Source organism: Mycena indigotica, assembly GCF_014461135.1.
Source record: "Mycena indigotica strain 171206Taipei chromosome Unknown Mind.scaff0015, whole genome shotgun sequence".
Classification (NCBI taxonomy): domain Eukaryota; kingdom Fungi; phylum Basidiomycota; class Agaricomycetes; order Agaricales; family Mycenaceae; genus Mycena; species Mycena indigotica.
Genome location: NW_023503014.1, coordinates 102,380 through 117,641, shown reverse-complemented (window position 1 = coordinate 117,641; position 15,262 = coordinate 102,380). Strand labels below are relative to the sequence as shown.

Sequence of the window (15,262 nt, the reverse complement as noted above, 5' to 3'; positions counted from 1 at the left end):
AGAAGATGTACGAAAGCCTATTCCAAATCTCAACGATAAGCATCCCTTCGCTCAGGAACTGCCTCCCTCGCTTCTATCGAATGTGTCGTATTCATCAAGCATCTCATTCCCGTTTCTACACCCATTCGGCCCTCTCCCAACGCTCTCTATTCCTTATCCCGCCATCCGAAATACGACCAAAATCTCCGCGCATTCATCTCCATCGCCTGCTTTGGTACATCCCCAAGATGGTGGGCTTTTGCGCGCCCGTCTCAAAAAGAAAATCACGTGCCATCCTCTTGCGAAAAACGTCGATGTATCGCGGTGTACCCGGGGTGTACAGCCATATTGACTGTGTCTGGATGTACCCTATATTCCACTTCAACACCTCAATTCCTTTGGACGCGCTATTCGATGTGAAAGACGGTCGTTGTGCGCGTTTCTCGCGGGGGTTCGTTTGGGAGAGTGGACTTGATTTGTGGCACGGCGAGTGAGGCGCGCGGCGGCGATGGTCCTCGCTCCCTGTGTCTGTTAATGGAGGAGAGTGTTGAGTGTAGTGGAAGCCTGAGGGCGATATTTGATGGTGAATATGGGACGTCAACAAGCATCTTCTTGTGTTATATTGATGGCCGCGCGTCCACGCTCGAATTGGATAGCAGGTCTTCTCAAGCAGGTCCTATACTGGTCCCAGTTCGCCGTAAGATGCGCACAGCAGCCAAATATCGAAACTACCTGTACCAAATAGGGATATCCGGTCGTCCGAACTGCAAAATTGGGAGTTGTTTCTCCGCATCAGGCCGGCAGGCTCGTTGACGGGTATGAAAGGAAATTGGCTGGCTCATTACGATGGCAACACACTGCTCCGGGCGCTTCTAGCGTGATGGAACCCGAGATAGTAGGTGACGGTGGGCTGTCACCTGCACAGCATCAGAACCGGCCTATCCTTTCTACTTCCACTAGCCGCAAGCGAGGATCCCAGTGCCCACACAATGGAACCCCTCCATGACATCGATGTCCACAAGCTGCGCCAAGAGGCGGAAACCATTGACAAGGCTATTCACGCGCTGGAAGCCGAGCTGCTACGACTCAAAGCTCGACGCAAAGCCATCGACGGCCAGCTCTCGACAATTGTCTACCCAGTCCACACGCTTCCTGCCGAGGTTTTGTGCCGCATTTTCCTGGCAGCGGTGCTCTCTGTCCGACCAGAGGAGGTCAACACCCTGCTGCTCAGCATTACTGCGGTGTGCCAGCAATGGCGCGGCGCTGCCATCGCGGACCCACATCTGTGGACACAATCCTGCTACTATTTGCCCATTCCTCCACCCGGAGACCGTTTGTTTGGCTATTTCTTGCAACGCGCCAAAGGGCTGCCAATTGTGTTTTCCGTCGACGGACGCGGCGCCATCTATGCACTCTTTGAATTCGTCTTCGCTTCTTGCCGACACTGGAGCGAAGCCATTTTCTCTTGTCCCAATCGATTCCATTTCAGACTCCACTTCGACTCCCCGGGCCGTCAGGAGATGGCATTGGACCTTCCAAACCTGAGCAAACTCACACCCAGTGAGAACTCGGTCAGCGCAAACGGGACGGATTGAGCCTGTTTATGACAGCATGTCAATCAATGTCAGACCAATGTGCTCGTTTGAGATGGATTGTGTCTAGTTCATAAATGCTCACATTTGGTCTCATGTAACAATTCCAACAGCCAATGAAAATGGAACATGCGGGAGTCGCACCCGCTACCGGTCCGCTAGTCTGTCCCATCATTGCTGCGATTTTACTCTGTCATCATGCTGTAAGCAGTCACACGACCCTTACATCTCAGATAGTCTCCCTCTGGGCGGGTACCAGCTCCAGTGTTCCCTCAAGCTGTCTCGCAAAAATTCTCTAAGTCCATCGACCCGTGACTGACATCAATCTTTTATTTTAAAATGGTGCCATGTCGACGTCGTCACCTACATTCTTTCCTCTCCCCACCATCCTTCCCACTCATCCGCAAGTCTTTCCAGCCCTCGTCCTCTGCAGGTCATCTCAGCCCCTGGTCTCGTCCCTCCTACTGAACACCTAACAGATTCTTCAGCACTACACGGACGCAACGAAGGCGAAGGAGTTGAGGTGGGCTATGAGAGTGAGAGAAGGAATACAGGACCCACTCAAGTGAGTACTCCTTGGATATTGTGCTACCCTAGGCCTACAGCTGACATCTGCTCAGATTCTAGAGAACGACGACACATGCATTCCAACGAGCGACGGGGCCATGTTGTTTTCCCAGCGTCGCCACCTCCTGGTATGCCTCCAGTATGCACCATGTCAACTGCTCACCCATATCCAGCTTCCAGCTTGCGGTCCATTTGGCATTTTCCACGCGCCAGCTGGCAGCAGGTCAGTCGACGTATGGGGACAACACTGTCGGGTAGTTTCGAGAGGTTATCGTGGGGCGGGCATATTGTAGCATTCTGTAGCAAGCTTCGGTGTATTGTGTAGCAACTTCAATCCATCCCGAATTGTCACATTCTTTCGAGCATTTGGTCTCAATCTGTCCCAATCAACCGCATTGCAAGCTGTCAGCCATGTCAATATCGAAAGCGACCAAACGGGATAAAATGTCAAGTTATCATATTGGTCTCATGCCATCGCCGTATATCACGCAAATTCTGGACAAAATTCGTACGGATTGACTATAGAGCGGGACAGAGTGTGCATGCCATACTGTGGTTCCCGGTGACTGTGCAATCGCCCGATGAGGCGGTAATCGCAGTTTCCTGTTGTCCCATATTGCTCAGCACCTCCGGTATTGGCCGGAAATAGTTCTTTAGGGTATTTACCATCATTGTACGAAAAAAATTAAGGTATCCGCCCTGATTTGCTCAACCGGTGCAGTGACCGAGTTGACGAGTTGTGTAATATTTTGATTGAAACTCTCAATATTGGGTACCCTGATGGTTTGGTCTCCACTGGGAGGGCAATAAAGGTGCAGACTACTATTAGAAGTCCTCTCATATACAAAGAATAAGGACAACTCACTTGCTGCCTGCTATCTAGAGCTGCGACTAGATTTGATGGTCGTGTGACACAGCGTCACAAACCTCCCAAATCGCTCACCAAACAACGACTACCCTGCGGGGAAATGTTTCAAGGCTCTAACCTCCTTTATAGGCCTATAGATGGATTTGGAGACCCAAATATCCAGCTCTGGGCTCCAGATTGCTGAGATTCACAGTTTCAATCAAAATATTACACAACTCGTCAACTCGGTCACTGCACCGGTTGAGCAAATCAGGGCGGATACCTTAATTTTTTTCGTACAATGATGGTAAATACCCTAAAGAACTATTTCCGGCCAATACCGGAGGTGCTGAGCAATATGGGACAACAGGAAACTGCGATTACCGCCTCATCGGGCGATTGCACAGTCACCGGGAACCACAGTATTCAGTCCCATTTCATCTCATTCCATGCCCCCGAGTTCTCACTGGGACTCACACTCGATCTCCATATGGGGCATTACGACTACAAGACCTTCTCGAACGCACCACAGCTTCAGGATCTTACTATCAGCTATATACACTTGGTTCCCAATCTCGGAATCCCCCTCCATCAGTTGCGGAAACTGGCCATTCTCTATAAGAACTCCTGCCATCAACTTTTGTCTCTCCTCCCACAATTCATCGTTCTGGAAGATCTTTCTCTCTCGGCGTTTTTTACAGGACGACGTGCCGACCACACAATCACCGGTCGAACTACCTTCCTTGACGACCTTGCGTCTCTGTGGACACCGCGAGAACCGCTGCGACATAATGCGCCATCTTGTCCTGCCCGGCCTTACCTAGGGAATGGCATGGGTATACCCACGGGTATCCAAGGGCCTACCCGCACCCGTACCCGCACAGCCACAGTACTCATACCCGCGGGTACGGGTATGGGTTTACCCATGGTTTGGGCAGGCAGGGAGGAAGAGACAGCTTGGTTATTGTCCGGAAGGTGGGATAAAAAAGCTGCACAAGAGCAGAGTCGAACGCAGAGCATCTTGGACACCACAAGGGAGCAAAGCCAGCTGAGTCATCAAGCCACGGGTAACACTGTCGCTGACCCGTACCCGTACCCGCGCGGGTAAAACCCGCGTACCCGCGCGGGTATGGCCTACCCGTGCCATTGCCTAGCCTTACCAGCCTCCATCTCGCGGACATCGACGACCGCGACGCATATTCCCTGGTCCCGGACTGCCTTCGCCGCTCCTCCGCCTACATCACCACTCTATCCATCGCACGGACCGACTACTCAACGCTATGCAGCCTGTTAACAGACCGCCCGAACCGGTTCCCTAGCAGTGCTATCAAACAGCTCACCATCGCAGCGCTGCGACCCACCTACCCCAGGGAGCAGGAGTTTGCGATGTCCCTGGCCCGAGCAGAGTTCCTCCCCGACCTCGAGTCGCTCACCCTTGTCATGCCGATGTCCTCCGTGGTTCTCCGCCCATTCTTGGACGGAGTCAGTGGCCGGCTGGCTGGCCGCATCGCGTGGTCGGCGGGATCAGCTCAAGCTAAAGCGGCTGGTCTTGCAGCCTTCGCTGGACGAGATTCAAGTTTCATCAGATGACAAGTGCCGAATTCACGCACTGCAGCAGAGTTTGGCGACTTGACACAGTACGGGCCGGTGTCTTCAAGTTGGACTTTTTGTATGTTGGTATGGGTGGCGAAGATTGTATGTAGAGAGAGAGCTTTATCTTGGTAAAATATCTATGTGTGAAATATCTACCAGTATGTAAGTATGGATTTTGTAATCGGCGCTGAACTACTGGTAACGAAGAACTTGAAGTGCAATCGAACTAAAGCAGATTACAAATGAATGTAAGGGAGGTGGGTGGTGGTAACGGAAAGGGTATAACTAAGAAAAGAGGACGCAAAAGCCCATTGGCGGGTGGGCAACACCGAATCCACCGAAGTCGAGGGCAATTTTCGAAGCATGATTGCCTGCGGCCAACCTATTCCCCCGCACTCTCATACCCCGCAGCTAATAGCTTCCACAGTGATGTGGTCGTAGTGACGCCAGCCACCGGAAGGCAAGCAAAATGATGGTCATTTGCTGCCTGTTCCCCGAAGTCTGGCGACGAAGACGATTTGGCAGCATATACGGCCAGCGAGAGTTTTGTTTCTCCACTCAGAGGTTAACGCAGAAGAGTGAATGCAGTCGCTCAAGCTCCACAAGCATCCCTCGAAGAACTGTGGTCCATTTTGTCCAAGAAGCGTCAAGCAGCGAAAACGCGCTCGAAGAGGGCTTTTGCGTCCGATGTCGGGAATGATATGAATGTTTCGATATGATAGGATGTCCATTCATCGGGAGATACGGTCCAAAGAGTCCTATGTGGGATGTATAGGGACTTGCAAATCACTCACCAACGGCGTAACGGCGTGACGGTGACATGCGTGACGCCCGCTGGAAAGGGCGAGAAAAAAATGAGGATTTTGCAGCGACTTCGACGATGGAGGTGGTTGATACGGGGAGAGGGGTGGTGAGGAGTTTGTGTCGGGTTGAGAACGTAGTTAATAGCCTGCTCATGGCGTTTAAGACCGAAAATTATTTCCCGTGTTGTCGTGTATGCAACGGAGTCAAGATGTGGTAGTCGGATTTGGTGATGTCCGTACATGTTATAGTGAATGAATGGGATTGGATGACGAGGAACACGAGAAGGGTGAGTTTTCCTCTGAGGAATCCTTTGGAAGGTTTTTTTCTGGAGGAATACGTCATTCATGAGTAGGCAGAGCTCGAAAACGCCACGCACCACAGTAATGCCCGGCGGATGCTCTCGTTGCTACTTGTTGTCGCAAAGATAGAGGGTCCAGCATACACACGAGATATACTAGTACTCCAGCCTGCAAAACCTAGTCAGCAAGGCAATGGAAAAGCGAGTGTAACGCACCCTTCGCCCAACACTCAAGTCTGATAGAAGCAACAGGTCTGAACCCACAGGCTTCCGAGATGAACGACAAGAGAAAGCAGTCTTGGGTGGTTGGTCGATTGCTTGAAGGAGCTTATAGCTTGCTTTTTGCTCAGCCTTGTCCTCCCCTCTTATCGCCAGGCGTCTCGTCTCCTACGACCAGAGAGTTATCTGAAGCTCCAATGGCAACTGACTCCTCAGAAATTAAGGCCGGCTGACGATAGGCGAACAGCCTAGCAACTTGAAAAGAGTCAAAGAGGGAACGGTGCTAGCATGCGCCCACGAACCAAGGGTAGCGGCAACATCTTCCCTGGCATATTGACAGTTCAGAGGGAGTGGGGAGGATCAGAGCTGGAGCGCGGGCGAGAGACGAGAATCGTCGTTGTCAAAAAGAGGAAGCATTCCGCTGTGACTTGTCACTTCGGCATTTTCCATCCCGCGTTCATTGGTATTCTATTCGACTTCATATATCTAAGTACTTGAGATTGACATCCACGCAGAACGATCGTGTACTTGACATGGCTCCGCCCAACTCGGGTGCGCAAACCCTCACCGCTGCAGACGTGCTTCTCCTGCGTCAAGAGGCGGAGACAATCAACAAAACAACCACCGCGCTCAAAGCGCGGCTCATCCAGCTCGAAGACCGACAAAAGGCCATCCAAGACAAGCTTTCCACCCTCACCTTCCCCGTCCATACACTCCCCGCTGAGATTTTTTGCCATATTTTCCGTGCCACGCTGTCCTCGACAAACCCTCGAAACGTCAACGCCATGCTGCTCAGTATTACTGCGGTCTGCCAGCAATGGCGCCGGATTGCCATCGCCGACCCCAATTTATGGACCACGACCTGTTATTTTCTGCAGGGTCGTGATCACCGTGACTTAGACCTTGTTTCTCGTCACTTCTTGGAACGCACCCAAGGGCTCCCAATCACGGTTCACGTAGACGGATGTGGAGAAAGCTGGCTTTCACAGCCGCTATTTACCTCCTGCCGCCAGTGGAAGGAGGCCAGTTTCGTCGGGGCCGGCCTAGGACTTGATTCTGCTTCCATCGACAACGTATTGGATCTTCCACACCTCACAAAGCTCACCCTCGACCTCGGCTTCATCGTGGAATATCAAGAGGATCAGATACTATTCTCTAACGCACCGCTCCTTCGAGACTTGGCCATCAGCGATGCAGACATGATTTCCGGCTTAGGATTCCCAGTGCATCAACTGCAAAAACTAACTCTCCTCCATCCTCTGTCATTAGCACATCTCGTTACCCTGCTACCCCAGCTGGTGGCGCTCGAGGAACTCACTCTCTGGTATGACGACTCGGAGGGCGATGTCATTCAGCCCCCAGTCGAAATGCCTTGTTTGACGACACTACGTCTCTTTGGCCCTGAAAGCCCCACCATCATGGCCTATGTGCTGCTCCCGCGCCTCAGAAACTTGGAGCTCTCCAATTTGGACAGTTTCAGTTCTCTCATCCTAGGGTGTCTCTCGCGCTCCTCTGCCAATGTGTTTTCTCTATCAATTACAGACACCAACTATTCCCTGTTCAGCACCCTGCTGGAGACCCCGGTTATCGGCGATGCCCTCAGGGACCTCACGGTCGGCACGCTGAAGATGGAGCCCGGCGACAGCAACGCACTCGTTGCGCTTTTCTCTCGCGCGGACTTTCTCCCGAATATCGAGTCGCTCACTTTTGTCCCGTCCCCCGCGGTGCCGTCCTTGCCGTTTCTCCGCCCGTTTCTCGACGGCCTGGCCCAGCGGCTGGCGGACGCGTCCCTGCGCGGCGTCGCACATGAGATCAAGCTCCGCCGTCTTCTCGTCCAACCTTCCGAGTCTCCCGAAGCCCGGGCCGATGCTAGCAAGGATGATTTACGCGCACTGCACGATCTGCAGCAAACTTTGAGTTAGTATCGCTGGCTGACTGGCATGTCGTTAGTCTAGTCATCCGCATGCTTTCCGCATGCTTTTCATGACTTATGTAGTAGTACTAGTAAGCCTGAGCGTACACGAACGCCCACAATAAGAATGCACTGTATTAGTAGTCAGTGTCGTCGTTCGAATTCGCCATACTGCACTCTCCCTGAGCTGCTACAGGAAAGCGACGGTGTCCGTTTCTCAGGCTGGCGCGTCCTGTGCAATTTCTGACTGGATCAAATTAACAGCAATGCTTTTCCTACTGAGTTGATCTGATGTACCTCACTTTTGCCTTGAGCCTTCTCATCCGTTACCTGGCGTGGTACATTATATCAAAGTATGTGCAGCACTTGCGTGCAGTTCTACACCTAGTACACCTCGTACACCTCTGAGGTTATAATATGTCTCTTGCGCTAAACCTATTAGTATCATGTCATTTCTTCCAATCTTTGCTGCAGAGCACCCAACTCCCGCGCATCGTCGACGGAAATTGCATTCGGCGGGATGTGGGACTCTACAATAAGCCTTCTGAACTTGATGCTGCGTGGAACGACTGTGTCCGCAACCCGCTTGCCGAGTCCCTCGAGGAAAGGGCGGATAGTCCTAGAGGGCACAGCTATGGGAATGATCAGCGTCAAGGACACGAGGTCGGGGAGAAGGTCGTGGCGGGAAAAGGCGGCGACGACCTCCTGTTTGGTCTGGGAGGACATATTGGCCAGTGTCACAATCAGATGCTCGACCGCGAGCGTATCGAGGTCGGGGGGCGCGCAAGAGCGCGAGGAAGGACAGATCCTTGGGGTAAGTGAGGTAGACAGACAGTGTTGCCAAATTGGACAAAGAGCGGAGGATGCCGGGGCGAACGAGTACTTCTGCGTCAGTGTCTTCAAAGGTAGAGATACTGAGCGTTGCCAAGTGCGGCAGGTGTGTGTGCGCCAGAATAAGGCTGCTGCCCTTCCCGCGGAGCGACAATATGGACAGGGACTGTATGTCCAACTTATCGCGAGTGATATCTGTGCCGAAACGAGCAATGGGGCCGATGGACAGGTCTTCGACCGCATGCAGATGCGGGAGCAGCGCGAGAAGGTCGTGCAGCAAGATACGCTTATGTTCCAGGAGAGTTAACTTGCGCAGCTGTTGGAGGGGGAAACCGAGCTGGAGAAGGAGGTTTGGATAGGCGATGGAGACATCGCAGAGCCGCGGTGCGTTAGAGAACAATGAATGCTGCGATTCGGACCCCCAGTTTTTCACTACAGTCAGTTTTTCGAGATGGGGAAGGATCAGGGAGGATCCTGGGGCAAGAAAGTTGAACAAGAATCCCCCGGGGAAGGAGATATCGGCTTCTTTCCACTGAGAACACGATCTGAAAAAAGTCGGTGGCAACGAGAGACGGTCCCGTGGGTCAAGCGCAAGGGTTATCGGCAGGCCGTTACTGCGCTCCAGGAAGCGGTAAAATAGGCGGTCCTGGTCATGGTTGTCAAGCACATAGCACAATCTTGTCCAAATAACCGGTTCGGAGATGGCAACGTCTCGCCAGCGCTGGCAGACACCGGTAATGCTGAGAAGCACAGAGTTGACCTCCTTCAGCGGTGACAATGATGCCGCCGCCGCGAATATGTGGCAGAGCACCTCGGGAGGGAGGGTATTGACAGGATAGACGATGCAGGAGAGCTTCCCCTGAATGGTTTTGCGCTGGGCTTCGAGGCGGGCCAGCTCGGCTTCGAGGCGCTCGATTTCCTTGTCGATATCGTCTGCCTCTTGTCGCAGTTGTGCGATGTCGTCCTGAGCGGCGTGAGTCTCCATTGAGGGTGTAGAGTCCATGTGGGTTCCAGAGTTTAAATGCCTCGAATCGTAGTGGGAGCAGAAGGAAAGTGGGAATAGCCCGCCGATCGCGACGTCACATCTCTTCCTTCTTCCTCTTGACCACCACCTGGTGATCATACGCTCATTCATTTAACCGTGGTTCACCAATGTCGACCAAGAGGGGGGTATCCGGACTACGTTGCTCAAGTCCCGCCGGCTGACAAGGCACGTATCAGAGCTGGCCACAACCTTTGGCTTGATGACTGACACGTTTGCCAGATTCTAACAGGACGTACTTAGTACAGCTACTGTGTTGCTATCCATGGCTTCAGCTTCGCGGCCAAAGGCTTTCCGGAGGGCGAAAATGCGACTGCGCTCGCAGATGGAGTGGAGGAAGGACGGAGTGTATTGAGCAGGAGGTCCAAAACGTGGTGCGGCCCACGCGTCATTGTAGTGTGTCTGCCCCTTCTTCTTCTTCTCCTTTTCTCTCTGCTAACCGAAGTATTTCTCGACTCCAGACACTACCCGCACCTCTCGCGACCAGCTCCAAGGCTTCTGGTCGGATGCCTACTTTACCGTTCTTTCTTGCGACCAAACTCACTAACGTGGCTCTTGTATCCTCTTGGCTTTCGATGATGGGAGTTGAGTCCGACATTATTGCTGGGACCAAAAGTGCTGCAGGGAGGGGTAGGGGGTGCGTTCAGCGGCTACGATTGTGGCCTTTTGACTCATCATTTCAGTGCAGAAGTATGTCTGCGCTACGCTGCTCACAAGAGCAAAGATGTGAACAGCTTTGGTGCGTTGTCTCGTCTCGCTGTCAGGCACTATAGCTGACGATGTCTCCCAAGACAACTTTGAAACGCTGCTCCTCGCTCTTCAAATTTCATCCTCGCGAAAGCTACCCATCCAACTTTACACATGTCCTCCCTATCTTTCTCGTTCCGCGCACCGAAAACTGCCCCACAACTCCCCACTCCAAAGCCCACATTCCGAGTCAACTCCTTAGGCTTTTACCCATTCCGCCATTTCCGTTGTATAGACCAACTCTGTGGCATTCTCATGTGTCTCTACATCTGCGCCAGAACGATTTAATAGCACTATAGCTCCTCCATTCTACATCCGCGCCGAGCGGTCATCGTTTTCGTCGCCTTCCCTGCCGATATTCGTCGTTCACGCCGCCACGCGAGATACCGTTCTGTCGCGTATATATCTAGCTCAAATACACCACAATGGATCTATGTCAACATCTCAAACTTCAATGCCAGTGTGCCGCTGTTTACATGGCGATACAAGTCACGATTGGGTGATTCTATTATTATCAAGTTTTAACCCTGAATCTGTACGGATCCTCCCAGAACGCGCTCCACACTTTCACCCATCCGCTCTAACCTTTGCTGCAAAGTGCGCAACTCTTTCAAATCCTCGTTGGACATTTCATATGGCGATTTCTCTACGTCGACAAGGAGCTTTTTCAGCTTCATCATGTGCTGCTCCCCCGCGAGAAACAGCATCGGAAACGCGCGCATTGATGCCCACTACGAACGGGCGAAGGCGGTCGGAAATGGGCGCTGGAATGGTCAGGATTATAGACTGGAGATTGGGGAGGAATTCGGGCCTAGAAAACGCAAGTACGACATTTTGTGCGGTTTCTTCCCTCATGGGGGCAATGTCCACCGTCAGATGCTGGAGAGGAAGATTGATTTCGGGCGAAAGCAACAGCGCAGTGAGGGAGCTATCACGTTCGCTTTTGAGAGTGATCGTCAGTGACGCTAGATTCATCGCCGAGGAAAAGATTCCGGGGTGCGTGAGCATGGTTGCGTCAAAGTCACCGAGGTCAGAGAGACAGAGCTTGGAGAGGCGGGGGAGGCACACACGAGGCAAAATAAGACTACTGCCCTCCCCGAAGAGCGACAATGTGGTCAAGGACTGCAAGGTAATTTTTTCTGCTTCGATGATACCATCACCCGAGTCATCGGTTTGTAGGGGGATAGTCCCAATCGACAGATCTTGTAACGAACTCAGCTGGCGGAGCAGAACGCGGATGTCCTGACGCATGCTATGGTTTTGTATAGTGAGTTTGCGGAGCTGTTGTAGCGGAAATCCGAGCCAAGGGAGGAGGTGCGAGAAGCTGACAGAAACCGTGTGCAGTAGCGGTGCATTGGAAAATGCCTTGTAATAGTTCCCGGACGCAGATACATTGACCCAAAGGGAGAGTGTAACCGCTTCGAGATGCGGCAGGTTCAGGGCGGCGGCCTCATCAAGGCTGGTAACATCGAGTGAAGTGGAACTTGGAAATGCTATCGTGGCGTCTTTCCACTGGGAAGATGATCCAAAAAAGCTCGGTCGCCAGTTGACCGTACGACGGATGTCTTCGACTAGATTAAAGCTGATTGGAAGCCCTCGACTGCGTGCCAAGAAATGGCAGAAGAGCTGGTCCTCTTCCCCATGGGCGCCGGGAATATAACGTAGCCGTGTCCAGAGGGCCGGGTCCGCGATAGCAAGATCGCGCCAGTGCCGACACACAAGAGTAATGCTCAACAGCAGCGAGTTGATCCCTTGGGGTTGAGTTATCGATGCTGCCGCGCCGAATATGTGACAGAGCACTTCAGGGGGGAGGCTGTTGACGGGGTAGACCACACTGTAGAGCTTGCCCCGGATGGTTTCGCGCCGCGCTTCGAGCTCAACAAGCTGGGATTTCAAGCTGTCGATTTTATGATCGATCGTTTCCGCCTCGTAGCGCAATTGTACGATGCTTGCGTGAGGGACGTCAGATTCCATAGTGAGTGCGAGTATGGTCGATGTAGCGTCTGAACAGGCTTGTGGTGCGTCCGTGGAAGGGAAAGAAGAGTGATGAAATTCGCTGTCACATCCTCTTCCTCTTTCGTTTTGACCACCACCACCCGGTCATTATCCCCTGCCTCGCTGCATCTGACTCTTTCCCGTCAACTAATATAAGGATCGCTCGACACTGTCTATTTACTGCGCGGCGCGGTAGCTCAACAGGCCACATCTTTTTTTGCTTGTTGACCCGTCTGGCAGACTTCAAAAGTGCGACTACCCTATCCCGGAGACACTCTTGAATGGGCATCTGTGCAGGGGAGGCAGGCTCTCCGGAGAGTGAGGGCCCCAATTTGCTTCGTCCGGTGGCCATGGATAGGGCAAGGTTAACAATGAAGATGGGTTGACGGCAGGAGGAAATGCGGTATTCGGTGTGGCATTCCAGTGCGTCCGCCTTCTTTCATTTTGTCGGCGCCGAAGGGCTCATTATGCTGCAAACATGGCCCCATTTTCGCTCGCAGCTGGCTTCAGGGCTCCTGGCTGGACTTTCTTCCGACCAAACTCCCAGACTCGAGTTCAGCACAACTATCGTATTCTTTCGACCCACCATGGCGGGACTGGACTCTAAACTCGGAGTCTCGGACTCAAATTGGTGGTGGGATCAGCCAAATGTGTATTCAGGGAGTGAAACTATAACCTGTGTGTATATTCTTGTCTCGGTATAAGCTATTACTGTATGGCGCTCGAAACGGGGAAAAAATACCCCCAGGAGAGAAACCTGTATCCGCGGACTTACCTGTCACAATCCGAGAACTTTTGTCATTTTATATGACAATGTCTTGGAAGACTGAGTCCCGAGAACTTGAACCTTCCGACAACTTGGCATTCCGAGACATGGGAGTGACTCCAGACAACTTGTCTTCCGACAACTCAGCAATGTTGAAGATGTGATGCCCAATATTAATTGCAATATATTATTAAAACAATCAGGGAGGAATCTACCTCAGGCTAGTCTTCATGTGCAGTGTACTAGTAGCACTCAGATTGGGCAACAAATAACTAGCATAATGCATAATTATCCACATTACCTTTAGTAATAAATTAGTATAAAATTTATCTGTACAATCTATTGATAGACTGATATTTATATCACAACTAGACAGGGGCCTAGGGCTGGGGCTATGCCCCAGCTTTGAATATTACTGGAACAAAGTGAATTTTCAATGAAAAAAATCCCACTAATTATAGAGCTAGTCTTCACTGTAGTACTGTAGTAATTAGACCACAAGTTCACATAATGTGTAATTGGGCCAAGAAAACATAGTGTTAAAATTCAGCTACAATGATAAGAAAATTTCTCAGCTCTCTCAGGCATGGAAGAACTTAAAATTGATGAACCTATGGTCTAATTACTACAGTAGTAGCACTTAGATTTGGCAACAAATCAATGGTAATGCATAATTATCCACATTACCTTTAGTAATCATAAATTAGTATAAGACATTTATGGACTGGTATTTCCATTGCAATTAATACATAATTTTCCATGCTACCAGTATAAAATGTTTACAACTTAAAACAATTTATACTAATATTTCTTTTTGTGTAGTCACCCACTTTAAGCACCTGTAACTCCCTGTATCCTTCATGAACACCCTCCCATTCATCTGGTAGATTTCCCCTCTATAGTATTGGACCTAGCAACTTTTTTCTTCTTCAAGTTCTGCTTCTTCTTCCCTTCAACTGCCAAATGCACTCTTCCAAAAAAGGCAAATCACCAATAAATGCCAGAAAATCTAAGAATGCAAAAGGTTTTTTAAGCTGGAAACATTGTATGCTGGTAGCAGGGATAATGATGTATTGTTCTGGGTCATTAGAGCCAAATCCACCAAGAAATGCTAAGTATGCTATTCATTTATTGTCAGATCCATCAGAATAGTAGCAGACTATACTTGCTATTCATGAATGTGTCTTTGATCGATGTATAAGTATACTTCCTTAATAAAACTTATATTTCTTGTACAAACTTATCTTATGATGTACTGTACTCCTAGTTTGCAGAGAATGACACAATGCCATTAATAGTGCTGAGTTGTCGGGAGCGATGAGTTGTCGGGATTGACAAGTTCTCGGGAGTGACAAGTTGTCGGTGAATGACATAGCAAGACTCCGGGGCAAAAATAGCCCACATTTCTCGCAAATGTCAAAGGGGTGCAGAGTTTCTCCTCGGAGACCAGTCTTTCTTCTCGGGGTATTTTTTCCCCGTTTCGAGCGCCATAATTACTGACGATACTTATCTCCCAGAAAATTTCGAAACTCTACGGCGGTTTGGAGTTCACAGTTTACTTCCAAACTGTGTCTTTGCCACTTAAAATTACCATTCAACTCCATTTACCCACTCATTCCGCGCACACAAGACGACCACCACGACACTTACCTGCATCCACCCATTTCCTTTTTTGATTTCCCAATTTTACCATTTGGCGGACCAAGTCTGAGGTGTCTCTCCCTCTGTGCTGTCATAATTCAATGCCATCCTCATCCGTTACTCCTCCATTTGCACCGGGTTATCCTTTTTGTCGTTTCTTTGGTACTGTTCTACGCGAGTAAATGTCCTCCCTCAACTTCCCGTTGTCGACCTGTTTCGTCGGCGGTAGCCACTCTTCCTCCGCGTCTTGTGTGTTATAGCTACACAATAACTTTTCGATTACACAGGATCTTGGCGAAGACAATGTTGCTTTCTCCGATACTCACTGTCATACACGTACTTACTTATTCTTCTCTTCTTTTTTGAAATACTTGGTTGTTAGAAAAGTTGAGCAGACTCGGAGACTTCGAACTACTTGGGACATGATGA

At 50.8% G+C, this 15,262-nt stretch overlaps 3 protein-coding genes across 3 annotated transcripts; 2 read left to right on the top strand and 1 right to left on the bottom strand.

Annotated features, from left to right (window-relative positions):
- Positions 1-968: 968 nt before the first annotated feature.
- MIND_01329000 (uncharacterized protein) lies at positions 969-1,574 on the top strand (the record flags this gene model as incomplete). The annotated part of the gene is made up of 1 exon (XM_037369740.1): positions 969-1,574. The coding sequence occupies one exon, from the start codon at positions 969-971 to the stop codon at positions 1,572-1,574; it is 606 nt and encodes a 201-aa protein (XP_037213736.1).
- A 6,856-nt stretch (positions 1,575-8,430) lies between these two features.
- Positions 8,431-9,669, bottom strand: MIND_01328900 (F-box domain-containing protein; the record flags this gene model as incomplete). The annotated part of the gene is made up of 1 exon (XM_037369739.1): positions 8,431-9,669. Exon 1 carries the CDS (start codon positions 9,643-9,645, stop codon positions 8,431-8,433), a length of 1,215 nt encoding a protein of 404 aa, XP_037213735.1. The 5' UTR covers positions 9,646-9,669.
- Positions 9,670-10,190: 521 nt separating this feature from the next.
- Positions 10,191-10,633, top strand: MIND_01328800 (uncharacterized protein; the record flags this gene model as incomplete). Its single annotated transcript, XM_037369738.1, has 3 exons — positions 10,191-10,321; positions 10,368-10,423; positions 10,476-10,633. The coding sequence occupies 3 exons, from the start codon at positions 10,191-10,193 to the stop codon at positions 10,631-10,633; spliced, it is 345 nt and encodes a 114-aa protein (XP_037213734.1).
- Positions 10,634-15,262: the final 4,629 nt, after the last annotated feature.